The 22,648-nt window shown below is 43.5% G+C and overlaps 1 protein-coding gene across 2 annotated transcripts in view; it reads right to left on the bottom strand.

Annotated features, from left to right (window-relative positions):
* The window catches only part of LOC111662113 (FERM, ARHGEF and pleckstrin domain-containing protein 1-like), a 50,831-nt gene that overhangs the window by 15,565 nt on the left and 12,618 nt on the right, over positions 1 to 22,648 (bottom strand). For both annotated transcript variants that reach the window (XM_023415865.2, XM_023415864.2), the window contains exons 3-13: positions 6,921 to 7,025; positions 6,756 to 6,798; positions 6,584 to 6,662; positions 5,652 to 5,749; positions 4,982 to 5,096; positions 2,790 to 2,937; positions 2,509 to 2,604; positions 2,253 to 2,416; positions 2,043 to 2,111; positions 1,876 to 1,951; positions 920 to 1,133 (exon numbers count right to left, since the gene is read on the bottom strand). In XM_023415865.2, coding sequence (XP_023271633.1) covers positions 920 to 1,133; positions 1,876 to 1,951; positions 2,043 to 2,111; positions 2,253 to 2,416; positions 2,509 to 2,604; positions 2,790 to 2,937; positions 4,982 to 5,096; positions 5,652 to 5,749; positions 6,584 to 6,662; positions 6,756 to 6,798; positions 6,921 to 7,025 — 1,207 coding nt within the window. The remainder of the gene's footprint in view (positions 1 to 919; positions 1,134 to 1,875; positions 1,952 to 2,042; positions 2,112 to 2,252; positions 2,417 to 2,508; positions 2,605 to 2,789; positions 2,938 to 4,981; positions 5,097 to 5,651; positions 5,750 to 6,583; positions 6,663 to 6,755; positions 6,799 to 6,920; positions 7,026 to 22,648) is intronic.

Genomic DNA, 22,648 nt, shown 5'->3' with positions numbered 1-22,648 from the left:
CTGCCAAAGGAAAACTTGTTCCTGGGTATAGGGGAAGGGGAGCTGGCCTCCACTGGGTTACCAAACACCAGGGGGCTGCTGCAGTTCCCCCTGTTTGTTTCCAGCTCAGACTCACTGGACTCTGAACCGCTGGTGGTGGAGCCGTCGTTCATTTGAACCGCTCCCACATGTGTGACGCCAGCCTGCCCTAAGCGTTTCTGCCCCAGACTGGCCCTGGACCTGCCCGGTGCCGAGAGCCCATTGGCTACCATGCGGCGCTCAAGAGCAGCCATACGCTCAGCCCGAGACAGGACGGGACGGGACTGTTGCCCTGTCGAGTGTGCTCCCTGGTTCGGGTCTGTGTCGGAGTGGTGACGCAATTTGTGGAGCTTCTGTAAGCGCAGAGAGCGACTCGGAACGGGGGAGCACCTGCCCTCGTCGAAGTGAGGGGGAACAGAGCCGTAGCCGTTCTGCTCAGCGTGGCCAGGGGAAGCTGCTTGATGGAACGTGTTCATGGCAGGACTGGTGACGACACTCCTCAATCCCATCGTATGTGGGACTGTGAGAGGGCTGCTGCTGCCATGCCTCTCTCTACTATGAGCACTGACGTCCGCCATGGTGCCATAGACAGGACTGTGGTCAGGCCTTTTGTATGACTGCTTGGGAGACTCATTAAACTGGAGGCTCATGTTGAGCGATGGTTTAGAAGATGAAGGAGACTCCCTGTACCGCACCCTACCCAGAAAATGCTCCTGTTGGGCCTGCAAAGCCCCGTTTATGCTCCCAGAGCCAGACCCCCGGCGGGGCATGGCCTGCTCCCTATAGCTGTGATTCAACCTAGCAGCCGGGTCCCTGCCCATGTTATATTCACTATCTACATCAGTGCAGTCAATGTAGGGGATGGAAAAGCTGCTGCCTTTAGCGGCTCGAGATGCTGGACCTGTACTCAGATGTTCCGGGTGGGGCTGTGGTGTCGAGCCTCTTGTCTCTTCTGTCCTGGACACGGACCCCGTTCTGTCCTCGTGGCCGTTTCTCTGGTGGAAGGGGCTCGTCCTCGTTGTCTGCGAGATTGAGGGATCTTCTGCGCTCACCAACGCCGACTCTTTCCAATGACGCCGGGGAGGGGAGTCGACTCTGGCCCCGGGAGCACCCCTCTGACAGAAACAGACAGAGGCAGAGAATTAAAGCGTTTCAAGTCTATTGACTGACTTGATGGTACCCTGTGGAGGTCTTGACCACCTGCGGGGACTTGTCACACTGTTTTGATGAGCATGTTTGTATGTATAGGATGTACAATCCTGCTGATGGTTTTGCTGATCGACAGTTGGCGCTGGTAATGTGCCTGTAAATGTAGAAAAAGGCCGGCAAGAGGAAAACTCCCAGCCGACGTGAACATGCATGTAAACTAGAAATGCAAGCAGGTACAGTATACCAGGTAGCAAGGAGTGAAGGTGACCAGAAGTCTGAAGTTACCTCTGTATAGAGATTTGTTTTCGTACGTCTTGCACACAGACAATATCTATCCCAGCCTTGAACTACAGGGGCTGTGGAGTCCATATATGTGTAAAAACATTTGTCTTCATCTAGTTCACCAGTGTCTCACACACACAAAAGTCAAAATGAGAATGGCAAGTTCTTTTCTTTTCAAATGACAAAATATTATGTAAAGTATGACACGCATTTATGAGTGTAATGCAGGTTTTAAAACACTGAAAAAAAAGACAGTGGTTTCTGGTGAGAAACTTTCAATATCTGTAAGAAAACTCCACAGGGTTCCATAAAGGTTTTCTTTGTGTAAATGGAAGCATAATGACCATGATGAGATTCGTAAGACAGCACAGACCTGAAGAAGGCTAACTGTCCACTACAGTTGCACTACAAGCCTAAGAAACTCACTTCTGTTGGCACTTCATGGTCACACGGAGAAGGCAACGGCGAAAGGCGGCTGTTGTGTTGGACCCGACTGTGTTTCCTGGCAGACAGGGCGTTAAAGGTCAGCGTTATACACTCTGAGCAACCTCACGGAGACCAAATGTGTCTGTGAACATGTGTGCAGCCTTTACCTTTCAAACGGGATCTTTTTAAACTCGGACTCCCTCACATAATCAATCACCTGCTTCTGTGTGCGACCGCTGCAGAGAAGGAGCACAGGAGAGAGAGAGAGAGAGAGAGAGAATAATGAGCTCTTCAGGTAGAGCTGTGGTCGTCCTTGTTAAGCGGTGGGCTGAAACTGTCGAGACAGACACCAGCTTTACGACGCAATCTCTCTTTACCTGAATCTGAAGGAGGAACCTCGTGTGAAGAGCACAGGCTTGGGTTTGGGCTTAGGTTCCTCAAAGAGGCGGAAGAAGGCGTGGTATTCGACACAGATCTTCCAGAAGACTTTACAACAGTCCCTGCTGGCCATCAGAAACTCCAAAGTGTCCTGATACGAACTCTAGAGCAACGGAGATTGTTACATTTATTAGATGACACTGCATTTACGATTAGATTTAATGATACACGGTACAATTCAGCAACATAACTTACGTTTAAGTCTGGCCTGAGCTTGATGAGGAAACGTTTCCTCTTGAAGCTCAGTTTACGAACTTTAGACCAGTTGAAGGCGTTAATCCTTGTGTGTCCCTGCAGTGACGAAAAATGGAATTAACCCTTTAATTCAGGCTATAAAAAAATAAAAACACACTTAAACTACCACACATACCCATCGAGGTGAACCGAGAACAAAATGCTGCGTCATGTTTGTGCCTCGCAGATGACTTCTTACACTCATCATTAAAAGTGTTGACCTGCAAACCAGCGTGACTGACCTGAAAGACCAGGACGCCGGTGTGCGCCACAGCCAGGCTTAACACCGTGCCCTCACGATCCTTGGCAGGGTGAAGGCGAATCCCGTACATCTCCAGCCTGCGCGCCACCTCTAGTAACTGATAGTCTGATTCTGCTGGTGTGTGACCTCTATAAAAACACAAAACAGGACAGTAAGAAGTTTAACAATAAGGCTGGTGATATTTTACATTGTCCTTATTGTCAACAAATCCAATGAAAAGGCCGAAATGAACAATCAGCTGATCCTACTACAAAGTGTTGTCTGTGTAGCCAAAGACTGACATAGCTCATCTATCTGTTGTCAAGTTTCCATCTGATTGAGGCTGGGGATATTGTGACTGAGATAAACAGTTGGCAGCATAATTCTTTACTCTGTCGCTGTCAAATCATCATCATCATCATCATCATCATCATCATCATCATCATAATTAAAAGAGCAGCAGTCGAATCTCAAACAATGGCAAACGGTGTCGAAAAGATGATGGAAATATTCCTTTTATGTTTATTTCATGTATTAATTGAGGAGCGCTACAGTTTCTTCATCAGCCCTCACATATCTGATGCTTTGGTCAGCTGCCATTCTAAGTGATTTTTAAGTCACATGCTTCATGTACATTATGACGTATTCACCAAGCATGGTCGTCAGCCAAACATAAAAACTTTTGTGATATTTCGACTTTTTTTCTAGAGCGTTTTCACTCTCGGTTTTCTTTATACAGAAATTGAAAATCTGCATCAAACCATGAGGGAAGAAATGCACTTTGAGTCATACACCTTCCATCAATGAGCTACATCACCGCAGTGTGGGACACAACAATCGGCGTTGTAGTTCATTTGAGTTCATCTATATTCACCGTCTTGCTTTGTTGACATTAAGAAAAACATGGAATAGAAGCACAACTACCTTATCCCTCAATTTATTTTTGTGTGTTATACAAAAGCGGTCTGTGTTTTTTAGGAAGACCTGAGCAGGCAGGATGAATTGAGGAGAGCAAACCTCAAAGGGCTGATTGTACCTCAGGTTTCAACACTTTGACTTAACAAGAACAAACCGCAGCGTTCATTATCCTTTCAGCAAATTTTTTGGACAAATAAATTAATTCCTGGCTTATCATCCTGCTGTGCGGCTCACTAATTGAGGTGAAAGACCAAGTCCGAGTGGATCCAGGTTTCTCGTGTTTATCTTGAGTTTATGGAGCATGGTGAGTGGGAGGTTGGGGAGGGGCTGCAAACGCTAACTAACTTTCCTAATTCTTATCAGTGGATAAGCCTTCCTGTTTCCTGTGTGTGGTACTTAATAAGAGATTTAACTCAGCGTGGCATCCAACCAGAAGAAGTGCAGTTACAGTTATCAACTATGAAAGCCTTGGGGGGGAGGAAAAAAAAAAAATACAAGTCAAAGAGAGCAGTCAAATCTAATCGAGCTCCTTTCATGTAGCAGCAGCCGCCCACTGTGTGTCCATCTCTGGCACACCTCGCTGTAACGTAGAGGTGAGACGAGGGACTGCAAAGCTCTGGCTCGTATTCAAACTTGTGCACTGATGATTTTGACATTTTGAGGCAGGATGGGTGGGAGGAGATCTGGAAGGTCTCCAGTAATATACTCCCGGCAGTATAAGGCTGTTAAACTAGAAGCAGAGTAGGAAAAGTACTGAGTAAAAAGGAGCCAAGTTCAATAACCAGCTTCACTTCACACAAACTCCTGCGTTAAACACCTGAGAATACACTGCAAATCTGGGGTTTTAACCCACCAAACCAGCTGACAACAGCTGTGTGAGTCATTTTGTGGGTTGAAGCAAGCTTGCAGTCCTCCTTTTTGAGCAATGCAGCCTTTTGTTGTTAGAGCAGCAGTCAAACTCATATCCTCTTCTAGCCAGAAGCTGTAAAACAACTTACAAAGACTGGCTATTCTGAGCCAAACTACGCTAAAGAGCTGCACAGAGCACTCTTTAGAAACCAGCCATTTATTCAATGGCTTGTTTCCTGAATGTGTCACCTGTACAATAAAATTTCCCCGAGGGACATGCACAAGGTCTGAAACAACCTTTCCTGTTCACGGGTGAACAGAATAATTTGTGTTGAGCGATGATTTCATGAGTAGAGTTAAAGAGGAACTCTGACTGCATCCAAGACTGCACACACAGCCCACAGTCCTCCGGTTCCAGCAACTCACATATTCTTTGAGTGAAACTCCATGATCTTGTCAATCAGGGGCATCTGATCCGGGATGTAGTTGTTGTTGAGGAGGTGTGACCGGCACTGACTCTCCTCAAAGTCCCCAATCTCAGCTGAAAAGTAAGTGAGGAGAAATGAAAAAAGTTCATCTTTTTGTAGAAATATCTGCTACAAATTACTGCTGGGTCATAAACTGAGGGACAAATCAACATTAAATCTTGGCACAGAATGAAAAACCGTTCGATTAAGTTATCTCCTCATAAAAAAAAAATAACTGTGTTAAATTGTGTCGGCATAATTAGATGCAGACTCGAAGTTTAACTGATCTCCATCATTATCCACATTGTCTTTAATCACTACTGGGTAACAGACTGTGGCTGAGATATGTCAGGGTATGAAAATGCCCATATTTCACCATGATGTGAGTGGTTGTTCTGAAGCACTTCTCCAAGATTATGTTCTGGCATCTGACTGAAAGGTATCCATAGCAACACACATATAATCAATTTGCTACAGTGTGCGGTTCGCTATATGACAATGTTTGATGATAAGCTCTTGTGTGAATAAAAAAAAAAAAAAAAGCATAATGTGATTTCAAAGAGAGTCTTCTGATCTGTGGATGCTTTGGTCTCTTGAGCTAAATGAGGAAACAGTTGTGAGGGACTTACACTGGATAATGTTGGAGACCATCAGTGCGGCACTGCTGTCATTGCAGGTCAGACGTCCACAGGAAAGATCCTGTTTGATCTGGAGGGCAAACAGATACCTGGACACAAACACAAACAGAATTCAAATTTTATTTAAAAAAAAAAAAAAAGGGTAGATGTGGTGGTGGGTTCCAGCACTGGAGCAACATCCAATGAACCTCTGGATCCGCTCAGATATAGCTGAATCCATGAGAAGTGCTGCAGCTGAATTTCTGTTCAAATACAATGTGCTGTGGCTCTTTTATATTTTGACTCTGTTTGCAAAATCACAGTTGGCACATATTGGATTCTGTAAGTAATGAGTAGAGTGAAGTCATTTACTTAAGATTTACTGACTGTTACAGTGCTGCTTCTCTTGGATGCAAGCCAGAGCAAGAACCATATATAGTCTAAATAACAGATTTAATAATTAGGGGGCATTGTGTGACATGTGCTGTAACCATTCGACCAAGCCATGGAGCTGATGAAACTGTGATGTCAAATATATTGCTCTGCTCTGCGTAATAGAGGATAGCTGGCTTTGGCAGGAGGTCTCTTGTGGACATTACTTTCCGTACGCCTATTATTTCTCCACTCTGACACGGAAAACGTGCAAGTCATGGCCCGGCTCCACAAAGCGGAAACAGAAACCAGAAAATTATTAGCGCCATGCTAATCTCCGGAGGGCTAAATCAGAAAACACGGCAGCCATGACATGAGAACTGCAAAGCTGAGTGGGGAATAAATCTTTTGGGAACCGGCGCACATATCATTTATGCTTCTACAATCACTTCCAGTCACAGCCGAAGTCATTTACATTGACATGTCGTGTATATATGCATATTTCAATGCCAACTGGAGAGCATGCAAGATGTCGAGATTAAACTAGTTTAATTAGGTGGGAAGGAGCTCACCTTGTCAGCTCCTCCAGCAGCTGGGCATGGTCTGGAGGGAAGAACTTAACGGCAAACCTCAGGATTGTGTGCTTCGGTCCTAATAACGCAAAATCAGTTAGTTATATACTTCCTTTTAGTTTTTGATTGTTTGCAAAAAACAGATTTGGTCTTTAAAGTGAGAAACACTTACGTCTGAGCTGCTTGATGATGGGCTTGATGTGGTCTAACCAAACCTGTAAAAAAGAGAAAAAAATACATTACTCAGTAGCTGTATTTTTTTTTTTTTTAAGTAAAACTAATTCTGGGATCTGTAAGAAGAGGCTCTATTTCACTTTTATTTTTCATCCTCACTCACCATCATCTTTTGATGGTTCTGAAACTCCAGGCCAAAGTAGTCGCCCTCAATGAGGTTCATGTGAGAGCAGACCAGGTCAAACAGCACCTTGCCTGAGGCTTTTTGCTGTGAACAAGAGGAAAAAACACAAAGATCTCTGGTTAAAATAACACTTGAGCAAGGTTTTTAAGGCCATGTAAAATAACCATGTCTATTTCTAATCTGGATTTTTGTTTTAAGCAATCCAGTCAAATGGCACTGTGAAATTTTATACTCTTATTTAAATGCAAAATAAACAAACTTCAGGAAACCCCAATGGCAGGTTTTGAGAAAAAAGGAGAAGCAAGAAACAAAAGAGAGTTGTGTTTTGTAGACCTGTCAAACCCTGTGGTAGTTAATGTCACACAAATAGATGACAACTCTGTCTGAGTTCCTCGCTATCCTCCCTCCTTCCATCCTGACATTCAAAGGCGGAGCTGACCAAAAGCCGCTGCAGCGAGAGGGGGAGTGGACCCCGTCTTTGATCTGTGTTTTCAGAGCCACTGCTGTCACTGATGACGGATCTGCGGCCTTTGAGGTTGATACAGAATCGGAATGGGATAAAGAGCGAGTCTCCCTGACCACCTCTGTCCTCACTCACCCCCACATACAGTACACACGGTAAACACTTTGAAGAATGACTTCACCGCCCACTGACAAATAACAACAATGTGACACCACACAAACCGCAAAAAAGCCACCACATCTTTAGAGAGAGAAGGAGGGATAAACATTCCTATGTTAGGTCAAGTAAATGTCAGGGATTTCCACAGAAACTCTCCTTCTGTGATAGTCGCCCTAAGGAGAGACAGAGCTCTGTCAGGCACACAACGGGAGAATTTCTGCCTGGATGCTTCCCCGTGACCAGTTTGCACCAGAGCAGAGCGTAACGCAGCTACAGAATGTGAGTGTTTATAGTAGCAGTTTCCCCTGGCTTGGATAATGATCCAGGACTGTGTCAGAGTATGTTTCAAGGAAAGCAGTTTCTTCTCCTCTGTAACACAAAAAGACAGTGAGTTGTTTCGGCAAATGCTCCTAAAAAAATTCCCTTCATGCAGCTGAACTGCGCTGACATCCGCCTGTAAATCTATGCAGTGTTTCAAAGGCAAAGAGCGACACTGCCTGTGTTCTTATTAACGCTTAAAGAATAAAAACCTAATCTCCACCAGCTTAGTGAGAGGGTTTACACTTCCACAACCGAATCCATAATCTTCCCCCAAACAAGCCTCCCCACTCTCACCGCTCCTCCCTGCGTCTGTCCTTCCTGTTTGAAGCACCACTTTCTCTCTCCAGGCTGCCTCACGCAGCGCACAGGGCATCCTACCACCGGGGACCAGCTGTTTCCATATGGTGATGGGAGTTGATGAGGAAGGCCACAAGGAGGCTGGAGGGAAAGAGGTCATCAGCCAAAAACACCCCCCTTCAAATACACACACACACACACACACTGCTTTTCTAATGGACTGCTGCAACCAGCAGGCGAAACTACCCCTGAATGGATTCTTAGGTCTCGTGTTTTCTGGACAAATGCGCTCTGTACGGGCTCCAGGAGCAAGGAGCAGCAGGGAAAAAAAAAAAAAAAAAAAAACGAGCTGAATGCAGTGAAGGCTGAAGAGTATTTCTATCTCACTGGAGCACTCTCATATCCAGCCTTATAAATCTGCTGTCAGTGTAAAATGACCACGGGCCAAGCAGAGATGGGTAAGGCACAGGCTGATTAGAGCCAGGCAGTGCTTGATTAAATGCAGCTGTTGCGGACTTGGAGTTATGGGGCTGGCATCTGACACTGCTGCAGCCGACACAATGAGAGCGCTGTTGTTAATGAAGCATAAGGCGCGGGGATTGACGGTTGTCATGACGCAGGCACTCGCAGGACACTATGTAACATGGCCTTCACTCTAAAGTCTAATTGTGACTGTGAAATGATGAAAACTGGTATGAGAGTAACTCGCTTTATACCACTGAACATGGTCGGGTGATGCAACATAAAGTAAATGGGGGGGGGGGGGGGTAGTATGTGAATTACACCCAAAGAAAGTATAAGGACTGTGGAACGTTAAGTGATTGTTAAATATAATTAACATTACAAAACCATGGGCAGTAATCCCGCATTAAGCCATGACAGTGTCACAGTGAGTAAGCATGATCAGTACCGGGACACTGAAACTGAAGTAGCCAAATTGAATTCAGCAATCAGTGATTTTATTAATTACACCTGTGCTTTTCCCTCTGCTACATGTCAAAATGTCTTCTGTGAAGCACTTAGCACTTATCCATGTAGCCACAATGCGTGGCCACTGGTCAAGGTGCCTTCAGGGAACTGCTAACACATATGAGCTCACACTTTATTGATAGCTGGTAACGGCTGCCAAACATGACTGCCAAATGTTGTCAAACACGATACATAGGATCTACAGCCAGGCTTGAGGATGTGTGAAGCAATGCTTTGAGATACATCGTAATGTCAGTGTGCTAATGAGCTCAAAATGACATTGTTAACATGCTGATGATTAGCAAGTATGTTCACTCTCTTTAAGCTCAGTTTTTGGTCTCTATCAGCTCCTGAGGGAAATATCTGGTTCTATAGCTACAGGATGAACCGCTATGTTCACCAGCTAGTCGCTAACTGTGTCTGTCAGCCTCCAGATAGTGTCTAGTGGCTTTTTAAAAAGGTTTGTCACTGGAAACACTCGCCATGCGAGAGGTGAGAGTGAACCAAAACAGTAAAATAGCTGGAAACCAAAACAATGAGCTGAAACTCACTGAGTGGCTGCATACTGGGGTGATAACTCTCTGTAGGTTCATCACTATGAACAACTCCTCGCATTATTGTCACATTATTGTCACGTCATTACGGCCAATTCAAATCATTGCACATATATGAATTGATCGATCTGATGATGACACTAAATTACGTGTTATGAAAGGGATCATCAAAGTTATTGTAATTCATCCTGTGGGGAACATTAAATCCTGTACTACATTTCATGGAAATCCATCCCACAGTTGTTGGGCTATTGCCATCCCTAGCTTAAAGAGCTAACTTAACACAGCAATCTCAAAGATTTTCATTTAAATAAATGTCCATTGCTGAAATAGGTAACACAATGGTGGTTGAGCCTATGGCCCACTGATGAAAGCATTGCAATATTTATATATTTGCAGTATCACGAATATAAAATAATATAACACGTTTATGGCTAGCTGTTAAGTTAATTTAGATCACTAACGCTACATCACAGACAGATTTGTAAAGGCAAAAGTTGGTTTACAAATTCTACCTTATTGAACCATTTATTTTTATGCTCCTGCAGCACGACTGTGTTTTTATTTCCCCTTTTCATCTAGACTTTAAACTATACAAAAATGTTCACATTTTGTTCCCCCATAACAACTGTGCATAAACAGAGATACTGCAATAAGCTGATTATATTTATCAGCATGTGGACAATTACACAGTTGCATGTAATTACAAGTCAAACAAAGCAGAAGCTGTGACTTCTGCACCATGACACGCAGCTGATGCTTGATTTTCATGAGGCCTCTCCCCCAGCAGAAAGGTTACAGTCCTTGGGAAACCATCACACTCAGCAGCTGACATTTCTTTAATCATGTACAATGCCAAGAAAATGTCACCAATCTCCCTTTTTATGACCTCTATCTATAAAAGCACTGGAACTAGTTTACACTGGAGCAGCCAATTCCACAGTGAGGCGATGCATCCTGATCCCGCGCTCTCTGTCCCAGGCCAGACGCGCAGGGAGGGTCTGTCTGTGCTCATTCGGTTCGAACATAGGCTCATAGCAGACTACTACTGTTTACATGTGTACGAGCGCTAGCACGCTTGCATCGCTACACTGACCCCCCCCCCCGCCGCATGCTCCGGCTGACAGTAGAAGGCTAAATAAAGATGACAGCTATGTCTGCACAAATGTCCGCTCGGGTTTCCACTTCAGGGTAGACCAAATAACCACCCCCACCCCCCCTGCTAACCCCCCACCTCTTGTTAGTAAGCTCCTGTCAGCAAAAAAAAACAAAAAAAAAAAACACATAAAGGTCAGGTGTAAAGTAGCTTTGTGTACCCTGAACTGTTCCCCTCCAGGAGTTGTTGGTACGGTCCAGTTCATTTGCAATAAGCCAGGCTAGGGAGTGCTCACCAAACTTCTCCTGGGGGAGTGTGGGGGGGTTGGGGGATGGCATGTGTGGTAAACAGACTGGCATTGCCTTTAGGCTCCAGATAAGCAGAAAGAACAAAGGGCCCGGTTGGTTGTGGTGCACTGGAGGATGGCGTTCGAGCCAAGTGTTTCAGCCACTGTTGGAAAGGGATTTAACGACTTTTTTTCCCTTGTGTCTTGGACCTTGCTTTTCCAGTGGCCCCTGCTGATTCTGTTATACTTTATATAATGCAGCAGTCATCTCACAGCGGGAGGTGACATTCAGCAACAGCAGAGGAAGCCCATTGAGGTCAAAGATGAAAGAAGCAAATGGAGAAAAAGCAAAGGGAAAATGTCACTTTTTGGGTATCAAACTATCTGTGGAGCTCACCTGAGACAGCAAATAAGCTTAGGACAATATAAAAGTGTTGATTTTTTTAAGTGATGCCAAAAAAAAAAAAAAAACTACACTCTTCAGGAGATGCAACTTCTACAAAGCACATGTGAAGCAGCAGTGGCAGTGGAAAATCCCAGGAATGATTTTGGGTACTTTTAAGTGAACCAAGGCTCTTCCGATAACACAGCTCGGGGCTGGGCTGAGATTACAGAACTGCTTACAGAAGCAGGCTGATACATTCCCACACCCAATCCTTATTGAAAACATATGTGAGGACACCTCTGTCTGTCCCATACTCACATGGCTTCTGTCGCAATAAAGCAATTGCACAGCAAGTACCTCTGAACATGTGGGGATCTTTGCATGTGCTGTGGTGGGTACAAGTGTGTGTGTGTGTGTGTGTGTGTGTGTGTGTGTGTGTGTGTGTATGAACGGGTATATATTGTGCACTGTAAGGGAAAGGTAGGACAGAGAGGTCAGTAGCAGCTAAAGCTCATTGAGATTCAGGTCATGTGCTGCAGAGGTTCCCAGGGTGACTCGACTACAGCGGGAAGCTGACAAAGGGAGAACAGTGGAGGCTGGCAAACGTGCTGATAATCCTGTCAAATTACCTGCATACCCTCGCAGCACATACGGATGTGTGACCATGCATATGTTTGCAGCACAATTAGGACAACTTTAATATCACTGTACCTTAACTAAAACATGAAACGTTTGACACAGCCCCAGTGAAAAGACATCCAAAGGCAGTGCTAACGTTTACAGGAAATCCCTACGTAATGAAATTATTTCAAGATTGTTTTTATTTATTTATTTTTTTTGTTTTTCCTTCAAAACTCCTGAGCTGCAGATGAAAAATATCAACAAAAGCAAAAGTGATGATTGCGCTGCCACAGCTGTCAAGAGTCATTCTGTCACAGTAGGCCGGCCTCCAGGCCCTGAGAGGACAAGCATGAAAATAATGTCCCCTGGATTCAACAGACGCTTGAGAGAGAGATGAAGGTAGCTACCCTCAACAGCCACCCCCCCCCTCCTCCTCCTCTTCCTCATCCTCTTCCTCCTCCTCCTCCTCCTCCTCCTCCTCCTCCTCCTCTTGTAGAAAGATTTCCCCCACTTTGCCTCCCTGCCCTCCTAGGAGCCTGCCTGGGCTGCTAGAAACATATTGATTTTGCATAAAGAATAATTAAGTGTCCTGTTGTGACTGTTGTGCTGCTGAATACTTAACAGTGGAGAGCACTGCGCAATAGCGCAACGGCCTCCTACTGTTATACAGAGCAGCATAAATCAGAAGATGAATCTAATAGTTGTGGGGTTGCATCGTTAGAGCAGATAGTGAACAAGCAGCAGCAGCAGAGGCTGGACCAACATGCTTTGCTATGCTTGCAAATATTCAGTCATTGTGTAATGTTAAAAAAATACACTGATGCAAGACATCACAAAATTTTGTCATGCCTGAGCCTAACTTGGAGTATCATTAAAATAAGCAGAGGGCAAGTGAGGGTTTTAAGGCAGCTGGAATTACTAAAAAGATTGGCCTCCTTTTCCTTCATCTGCCTGAATCCCTTTCAGAGAGCTTCAGACCCATGCTGGTTATTCTCCACTAGCACCCATTCCCTCAAGAATAAAATGACACAAAAAGTATTTTCTTCCAAAAGCAAATATTCACCATTAAAGAAATATAGTCTCCCCACACAACTACTCTCGTGATGAAATAATATTAAAGTTGTAATGTTCACAGATATTCACAGATATCTATATAACTTACTCTGTTGATCATCTTTTGATCATTTTGATGAATTTGACTGATCTACTTAGTGAATTTTCAAGCAAAAATGCCAAATATTCACTGGTTCCAGATTTAATCATGCAGATTTGATGGTTTATTTTTCCATGTATGATGTCAAAATCTACATGTCTCTGAGTACAGGACTCTTGATGAATTAAACAAACTATCTGAACCCATCACCCTGGGCTGTGAGAAATAATGCACATTTTCCACTATTTTCTGACATTTTATAGACAAAAAGATCAATCAGTTAATTGAGTAAATAACTGATAGTAAATTCATTATTGGATTATGTAGCAATTAAGCAAAGGGAAAATAAAAATAGCAGGCGGGTGTAATTACGATCTTCATCTGCAAGTGATTTTTCTGCACTGATAACTTCCACCACCTGCAGAATTAAAGAGGGGGTGAGCTCCCTCATGGAGCTGTGAATACTATAGAGCACTGTAACTGTGAAAGTGCAGGCAATCAATAGGTTAATTAAGAGATTAATTAAGTGTAACTGTGAGAGACAACTCCCACAAGGTCAGGCCAAGAGAAGAGACAAGCCTTTCATATTAAATCTGAATGCAAAATTGTGTCAAGGAGGTAATTCTTAATGATTCGGATTGATTAAACGGTCAGTAGGCTGCAGACATGCCTTGCTTGACCTTCAGGTCAGATGGTCTTGTTATAGAATACACCCGAGAGCTGAGTAAAAGAGATTGTCTAGTGAACTATACTTCAGCATATCAGGCTGAAGTTTTATGATGACGTGATGCTTTGGGACATTCACAGCGTGCAAAGGATTAAAAATCTTGAGTAAACAAATGCAACATGGAGGTTCATCTGAGAGAATGCCACTCCAACTCGCAAACGGACTGAAAAACCAGGAGCCAGTCCTCTGCATCACAAGCTGTAAAAACTGCAACCCTGAAAAGTCACATCCAATCCAGGATCTGACACAGTCCACCGAGCTCGAGCACGAACCGAGCGTCGCTACCTTCCAGTCTCATGCACCTATTCCCAGTAAAACCAAGCCATTACACACCGGGATCATTTACATCCTCACTGAGCACCGCTTCCCCTCAGATCTAAATTTTAGATGAGGTGTGGGACAGTAAGCAGAACTGTATGCATCTGTAATGGCATGGTTGCATGTCTCCGAACAAACTGTTTCAATATTTAGTTTCCCAATCTTAAGTATGGACACACCGCTGGGACTGTAAGACAATATCAGACATCTCAAATTAATGTGAGAGTGTGTTTAACAGGTAGGCCATCAGCTGTTGAATTAGAGATCTGGGTATTGGCTCAGGCAGACCAGAGACAGGCCAGCTATACTTCACCACGCCTCAAAACCCCCGCGCAAATTCATCACGTACAAAACAGATGGGACACATGCTTGTGGAAAAATTAATATCCAAGGTATGTTAATTAAGTATAAGTAAATGTGCCACCCTGCTTGTATAAACAGCAGCCTTCTAATATTGGAGCAGACACACTGATCTACATAATCACTGTGATGTCTGCTTATGTGCATGTGTGTGTGTTGGAGAGATCAAGAGAGAACGCAAGAGAGGGAACAAAGTAATAATATGGGACGTCATTAAGACATGGTGCATAAAATTATTAAGAACATAATTAATATGTAGATCCTGGCTTGGCAAAATTTCACAGCCAAAGACATTAGTTACTCTAAAGGCAGCAGCTACAACCAACTGAAGAATTGAAACAAATCAAACTAAGGCTGTCAACATACAGTATATGGTATGGCAATATTTAATATTTACATGATTTTTGCTTCAATCGGAAGAAGTACCTTGATTTGTCAGGAATTCGTTTAGCTATATTTTGCTTAAAAATAATGTTTCTGTCTGGTTAGTTTGTTGTTAAATGAAAATCTGCAACCAACAGATCATAGAAATAACTTTAACTGCAGTTTAATTGTGTTAATTAATGCTTCAACTAATGACTATTTTGATTATTGATTAATATCTCAAATTATCATTCCTCAAATTAGCTACAGTTCAACTCACAGGACACATAATGTGTACAGGGAAGATGAATACATGGTATCAGTGTTCAACTGCCACAGTGCCAGAGAAAAGCCTTTCACTGACAGACAAACATCACTCTGCTCATGATTTCACACTGTGGGATCCCAATGGTGTCTGGAGACAGAGTGTGACATCAACACTCTCTGAATCAAAGGATGGAGGAGCAGTTTTCTGCCTCACCACCTCACTTCAGACCACCACCGATTTTTTTTTTTTTGAGTGGAACATACTGTGAAGAAGATGAGACTTGGGAGCTTGTGTGGTGTTGAAGAGATTCTTTCCGGTGGTGCTGCAGCAGGCAGGTCTCTTGAGAGATGTGTTGTTGCTACTGTCCTGCTGCACATTCCCTCGCCCATAATCTTCACCAGTAATAAATAATGACAGCTGCGCATGCTGCTTTACTGGTGAGGCCAATCAATTGGCCTCCTCGAGATTAGCCGTAAACTACTTAGCCCTCTGTGCAGCAAATCCAGGGGCCCTCTGCCTTGTGATGTAGTTGAGTCACTGTATTGAAAAAAGCTGTTGTGACATGACATCCCAAACTTTCTGCACACACACGCACGCACGCACACACGCACACACGCACACACACAAATATATATAAAGTGATATACAGTAACGATTAGTAACATTTTTGTTAAGCTGTATCTATCCACTCTGTGACCTGTGGCATCAACCATTACATTGAAACATGTAAAAGGTTAAAAGGTGAACAGATCAGACCAAGCGATGGCGAATCCTTTGTTTTAAAAACTATTGAATCAATAGCTGCAAAAACACCAACTCCAGGGACGCCCAGTGGCCAAACCCTCCCCCCATCATATTTAAGCATTGTAATGTATTCACAATGAACCTCTAATTATCACTTGGCCGGCCAGCTGGGATTTCCCTGTCAGAATATAGTTGACCTTAGAGCACGCAGATGTAGAGACAAGAGCCTCAGAACAAGGCTGCGCTTCCTGTGCATGAGGATTAAGGTCAACAGCCAAGAAAGCACTCATGGTTTGAAAAGGCACACATGATGTCGCTGCTACAACCAGTGTATAGTAAGATGTCTGTTGAATTTAAATTACGTGGTCATACTGATGTTATAAAATAACGTCTCAGTGTCTCTCGGCACGTTGGATGAGGCAACAGATTTTAAATCATTTCACACACATGCACGCACGCACGCACACACACACACACACACACACACACACATTGAGGTTTTAACCGATACCCTGATCAAGCCAGATTTGTGTTTCTGTCCCAAGATCCCTCTCCTGAGTGAAGGTGTGGTTTTAAGATAGTTCATGGCAGATTCTGAGCCAGGTGGTGCCGCTGATCATGAAGCTGTTGTTTATTAGCAGGTATAATGTTTACATTGCTCAGCGTCTTGGTTTAGTGTGTTAGCATGCTAGCCTTTGCTAACTGGCACCTGGGAACCATGAATGTCTGTGCAATCATTAAATAAGGGTAAATGTTTCATTGGATATGTGAAAGATTTGACCTGCTGGTGGCACCAGATGAAAAGTCAGTCACTTCGGTCATGACTGTCCAAAGTGTACAATGAGAATGTTGAAAATTTCACGGCAATTTTCCCTCTGTTACATAATCAAAAGAATGCCATTTCGACGCCCATGCTGCTAATTGGCTAAATAATGTTTCACTGCATGTATTGCTGTGGTGGTTTTGCTCTGATTGGGTTAATTGCAGTATGAAATATCAGACATGATCAACACTGATCAAAAAAAGAAAAGCTTGGCGATAGGATGCATTGGGAAATATGTGGTTAAAATTCTGAAAAATTCGGAGGCACCAACCTGAACGGTTCTGTCCAGGTGTCGAGTCATTTTGACACATGATATTCAGTGCAGCATTACACTGCCCATTTTAATGAAGCACAGTCTAAACCCTCGGCGCTCGGTGTGAACCACCCTGTGGCAGCAGCATTAGCATTCGTTCTCCAAAGCGTGACAAATGTGGATGTGGTGCTGAGGTGAAATCTCACGTTTGCGGCCGTCGTTGGAGAAACTCGGGCACAAACACGAGCCAGCAATCAAACGTGAGGGCAGACGCAGCCTCAGTGAATGCAGCTGCTGCTCCACGTCTGCAGGCCACTGGGTCCGGCAGGAATTTAGGCCTCTGTGACTACAGAATACCAATTCCTCTCCACTGGAAGACAGAGCAAGACCAGTAACCATGGCAACATAAAGAAAATTGTGATTCCTAATCTCTGAGGGGAAAAAAAAAAAATACAGAGGAATCATCTGGAACTGAATGGAAGCATGTGGTTAAGGTAATAGTAAACGATTATCTTTGCATAAATAGATGCCATATTAATTATTCTGTAGTGTAGTGGGGGCTCTACCTTTACAGGCAGAGTTCTTGCTCTATTTCTCTACGTAATAATGTTGTAATTACTGTGACCATAAGCATGGTTTTGGAAGCTAAAATACAGAGGGTGCAAATGCCACACCCTGCTCTGCTTCTCAAGCACACCCAAAACCATTTCTATTCGCTGTGAGGTTAGTGAAACTTTAAGCCGACTGGTGAAGAATTACCACACACCCGCATGCACACAAATCCGTCTACGGAAATGGGAACACTGGACTCATGCTTTAGAGTGCTGGAGTTTAAGGGCTCTCAGAGACTGAAACAACCCACTCTGACTAATTCAACAACACATAAACAATAGATGAGAAGTGAACGTGAGTGTATCTGCGAGTAAGAGGTTTAAAGCACAAGTGTTTTGGGTTTGAATGCAGGCCTGGGGGGTTTGTCTCACCAAGTGAGGTTAGACAGCCAATGCTGGGTGCAACCCAGGCTTTCAGTCTTTCAATGCTGGCTCACTTTTTAACTGAGCAAGATCTCCATGGTAACCCAACAGTATGCAGCATGGCTACCCAACTCTGGAGGAGGTTTACTTCAGTGGAATGGTTCAAAAATGTGTAAGGAGGCTTTCAACTAGCCGATCACTTTGTGACATGATTCGTCTAGGATCCTCCGGACTTGGCTAAAACTGAGGTGAAAAAATGGGTGCATCATTAAAAACAAAATATACTTCAGTGCAAGAGGAACAGACCTAACGAATAAGCAATGACGTACTCTGAAAACAAGGCAGCGGCAGACAAGAACATCAGATCTCATTATTATATTAAATTGTAATTATAGACTATTTTGGGGAAACCTTGATCTTGGTGCAGTGTGTCTGCTGCATTTTTCCTCATCACTCTCTGTCACGCCCTAAACAACAACACACTGTTGTTTTTTGTTTTGTTTTTTTTTTTACAAGTGGATCACCTGCTTTGTAATGTACTGTGAATGTGCACAAGAGCATGCAGGGACATAAAGGTGGGGCATATCACACCCTACCACTGGTTTCACCTGTTCCACTGACAGTTTTTGGCTGTAACACATCAAAAAACAATGCACCAACAAAGGCGGTGAAGAAGAAGAAGAAGAAAAAGAATGCAAGCCACCAAACATGCATGTAAAAATTCAGCTTGCACCTTTAAGTGACGTCGGTTGGTGGAACGCGAAGTAACCACGCAGTAATCATTAACTCACTTTCAACATTCATGCGTGTTGTTGCAATGTCTCTCTCTCTCTCTCTCTCTCTCTCTCTCTCTCTCTCTCTCTCTCTCTCTCTCTCTCTCTCTCAACAATTATGCCTTTTCTTCTGGTACACAACGACACTGACAATATAAAAATAGTGTATTATATTAATAGGGCCTGACAGTAGTGATAAACCAGTTTGAAGGGAAATGGAAAAAAACAAACATTTGTGGGTTAAATGAAATGGAAAGAATTTCCTTAAGACACAGCACAATGTTAACTCGTTTCTTTCCCACAAGCATGTAAATGTAAATCAGCAGTTTGTCATTTCTATTACTTTTCTTGATACTAGTTGTGTTTATATCTAACCTTTGCTGCCATAATGACTTAAACTTATACCTTTTGTGTCTCATATCTCATCAGAGTAAATACACTGTTGTAAATCTATTGGTCATGTTAGTGACTGGCTGTGTGTTTTACACCCACCCTCTTTTCATGTTTACCACAACATGTTGGTTTAGTAAATCTTGGGTTGACAGAGCCAGAGTATAATCCCGGATTGAATTCAAATTATTCCATGTACTCTCTCTCTCCTCTCCGTCTTCTTCTCACTCTAGAATGCCCGACAAAGAAGGAAAGCCATATTTATGATCATCAACAAAACAGCAGAATAACAGAGAATAACTGGGTCACGATTTTGCAAGCAGTTATACCATTGCTTACTCAGAATTAACACTTTGACAAGACAACTACTAATAGTGGTTTTATTCAAACCATATGGTTCCCATTTGGCATCACAGTATAATCACTTCACTTACATCACAGTTCAAGTGTAATTTCACTAACTAGATATATCCGTATTAAGCTAAATGCTTCCATGCTGCCTCTCTGTTTGAAGAAGGTCAACTGAGCTTATGTGAATGAGCACCCAGACAACATTACTATGTAATGGACTTAAATGAAATAAAGCAAGTGAGTCACAATAAAACCACAAGACCTGTGTCGCCAGCAGAAACCTTAAAAAACAAGATTAGCCCATCAGTCCCTAATTCCATGAGAGAGCAAATATCTGCAGGATATGAATCTAATCACAGACCTAAAAGAAATTCAACCTTGAATAGCCTAACGCAGGAATCATGTTGTGCATTAAAACAACACATAATCATCTTTAACCATAAAGGTGAGCAGCAGCATTAAAGAGGATGAATCAGCATTTAACATGGTTGACCTTCTTATTCAACCTCTGCAGCTCACAAGGACACAAAACCGGAAGGATTCATTATGACTTTGAAATGGTCTGCGAGCCTCTGCAGTGACAGGATACTCTGAAGCAGTCATTTGCCGCCGTTGAGACAGTCAAGAGATGTGAAATGCCCAGAGCAGAACAGCCCCCACTGGTTGTGTGAAAGCAGACATCCCCTGGGACACATCCTTTGATATCTATTAAGGGGCATTCCCACACTGGCCCCCACTGACAGAGCTTTGATTCTTTTAGTGCTTGACTTCCGCGCATCACTTATCAATAGGGACAGGCAGAGAAAAGCTCAACAGTTTGGATGCCTGGTCTAAAGCTTGTCTTAAGAGAGCAAAAACAAAAAAAAACAGAGAGAACCTGAGCCAAGCTATGCGTGTTTGGATGTGTTGCTGCGGGACAGATGATTCTTCTGGATTCCCATTTTCTGCGGTAGCTTATGCAACAGTTCCCTCTTTAATAATGAGTGGCGGTGGGGAACGCAGTGTTGTCAGGTCAATACCTTTCCAGCAGGCATGTGTGCAGCTGGGGCTACTGGTTTGAGATTTCACTCTCTTCCTCTTTCTTTTTCCCCTTACACACACACACACACACACAGACACAGATGTCCCTCCCTCAATCTCTGCTTCATTCATCCTGACTTTCCCTCCCACACATCTCCTCTATCTACCCAGGAGACCCCAAATTCAATTACTGCCAGGGTGCAGTGGGAGGCAGACTCAGCTGCACAGGTACATCTGAAAGGAATTCTGATATGCAACATGTCAAGCAAATGCATCATGGGAGTGATTTCACTGCGGGCAGAGCTACAGCACTGACCGAAAACATAACCAGGGTGAAATGCGGCGATTTCTGTTTTATTTACCGATGAGGCATGGCAGAAAATAACACGAGGGAAAAATAAAAAGAGCATCATATGTGGTTCAGTAACTGATAAGAACATTTGAGGAGATGAGAGTAGGAAAGGTGAAGCCAGAGAACCTGGGGTAAAATAAGGCACCACAGGATAAGGATAATCCCATGATATCACACTGCTAGTCGGGTCTGACATGATAATTAGCCCTCTGAATCTCAATGAGAAATTCATAATTCATTGAAGAGGTTCAGTGCTGCTGTGAAGCTGCGGTGCAGCTGAGGCAAACTGGTTCCCATGAGGGTTTCATCCTTTATTTGAGACCAGGAGGACATCACAGAGAAAATGCAGGCTAGCTAAGAGCAGCACTGCTGCCACACCCATCATGAACTGTGATGTCTACCTGTACCCTGCCGCTTCTCAGTCAGTGGAATTCAGCGCCACAGCTCAAGAGCTTAATGAAAGGATCTGAACACTGTCATCAAAGGGCATCGTTCAGAGGAATAATGCATGTGCATGAAGAGTCAGATGATCCGCCATCATGCATCTGTCACAAAGCCCTACCGAGAGAACAAACGTTGTGTTTGCATTCCCCTCGTCCTTTCTTTGTAAATGACGCAGGTTACCAGTCACATAGGCAGATAGAATCGACTTCACTGCTGTTTGAACCAAACAAACATGAGCATCTTCCACAAAGAGACATTCATCTTGGTTACCATAGGAACAAGAGTTATTATAAAGGCATCTCTTTTCCCAAAGCACCTGTGCACAGTATAGAAACCAGTGCAGCATAATGCTGTCAAACATCACCTGACAGGTTTAGCAACAGCTTTCATCATTACCTCTGTGTCGTTTCAGTCTGTCCTTCCAAGAAATAGCATGAACGATACAGGGCAAATGGGTTTCTCTGTGCAGGATTGTCTGGCTATGAACTGTACCTGCTCACAGCAGGAGTGTTTGCTTGTTCTTTATGGAAAATGGAGAGGTGACATATAATGGGAGTATTTACCAGTTGTTTAGCAGTTGTCAATAGCTCATATTCCTGCAGTAGACCCCCACACACATTCCCACCAGATGCATGATGCAAATCTATTTTCAGCACGCTGAAGCAGGAGTCTCCTCACAATCTGGGACAGAGTTTTTGATGTTTAGGCATGATCTCATTTTCTCTTTTCATCAGGTTTAGTCAAGTGTACATGAGCAGAGATAGAACATTTCAAAGATTTATGCATTGCTTTTAGCTATCTATTTAGATTTTTCTGCTAAATTGCCAACTAATTTTCTCGACCTCCAAAATGCAATATTAAAGTCTCGGGATTGGACACAGATGCATGTCGTGCAGTCTGCCAATGTTATTCTGACAACAAATATACTGAAGGTCAAAATCAAATGTGTTGAATACCCACTGGTGTGTTGAATCTCTTATGTGAATATATTTTATATCTCTTTTTTTAGCTCTTTTCCGATGTGGACAATTCAGTAAAGTGCTTTGATGAAAATTGTGTTTATCCTTTACGTCTCAAATCAGAGCGTGTGGTTTCCAGCATCCTCTGTCATGTTAGCATTCTTAGCCATCAGCCACCAGATAATTCCTACTGTTGCTCCTCTCCTGTGGCTTCACGACCCAATTACATTTCAGGATGTGAGGGAGGAATATGGCTGTACGTGGGAAATCAAAACCACCCCCCC

Source organism: Seriola lalandi, unplaced genomic scaffold (genome assembly GCF_002814215.2).
Source record: "Seriola lalandi dorsalis isolate HSWRI2012SDOR001 ecotype SW California unplaced genomic scaffold, Sedor1 jcf7180002054559, whole genome shotgun sequence".
Classification (NCBI taxonomy): Eukaryota; Metazoa; Chordata; class Actinopteri; order Carangiformes; family Carangidae; genus Seriola; species Seriola lalandi.
Note: the sequence above shows the minus strand (reverse complement) of the source record. Positions and strands in the feature narration are given on the sequence as shown.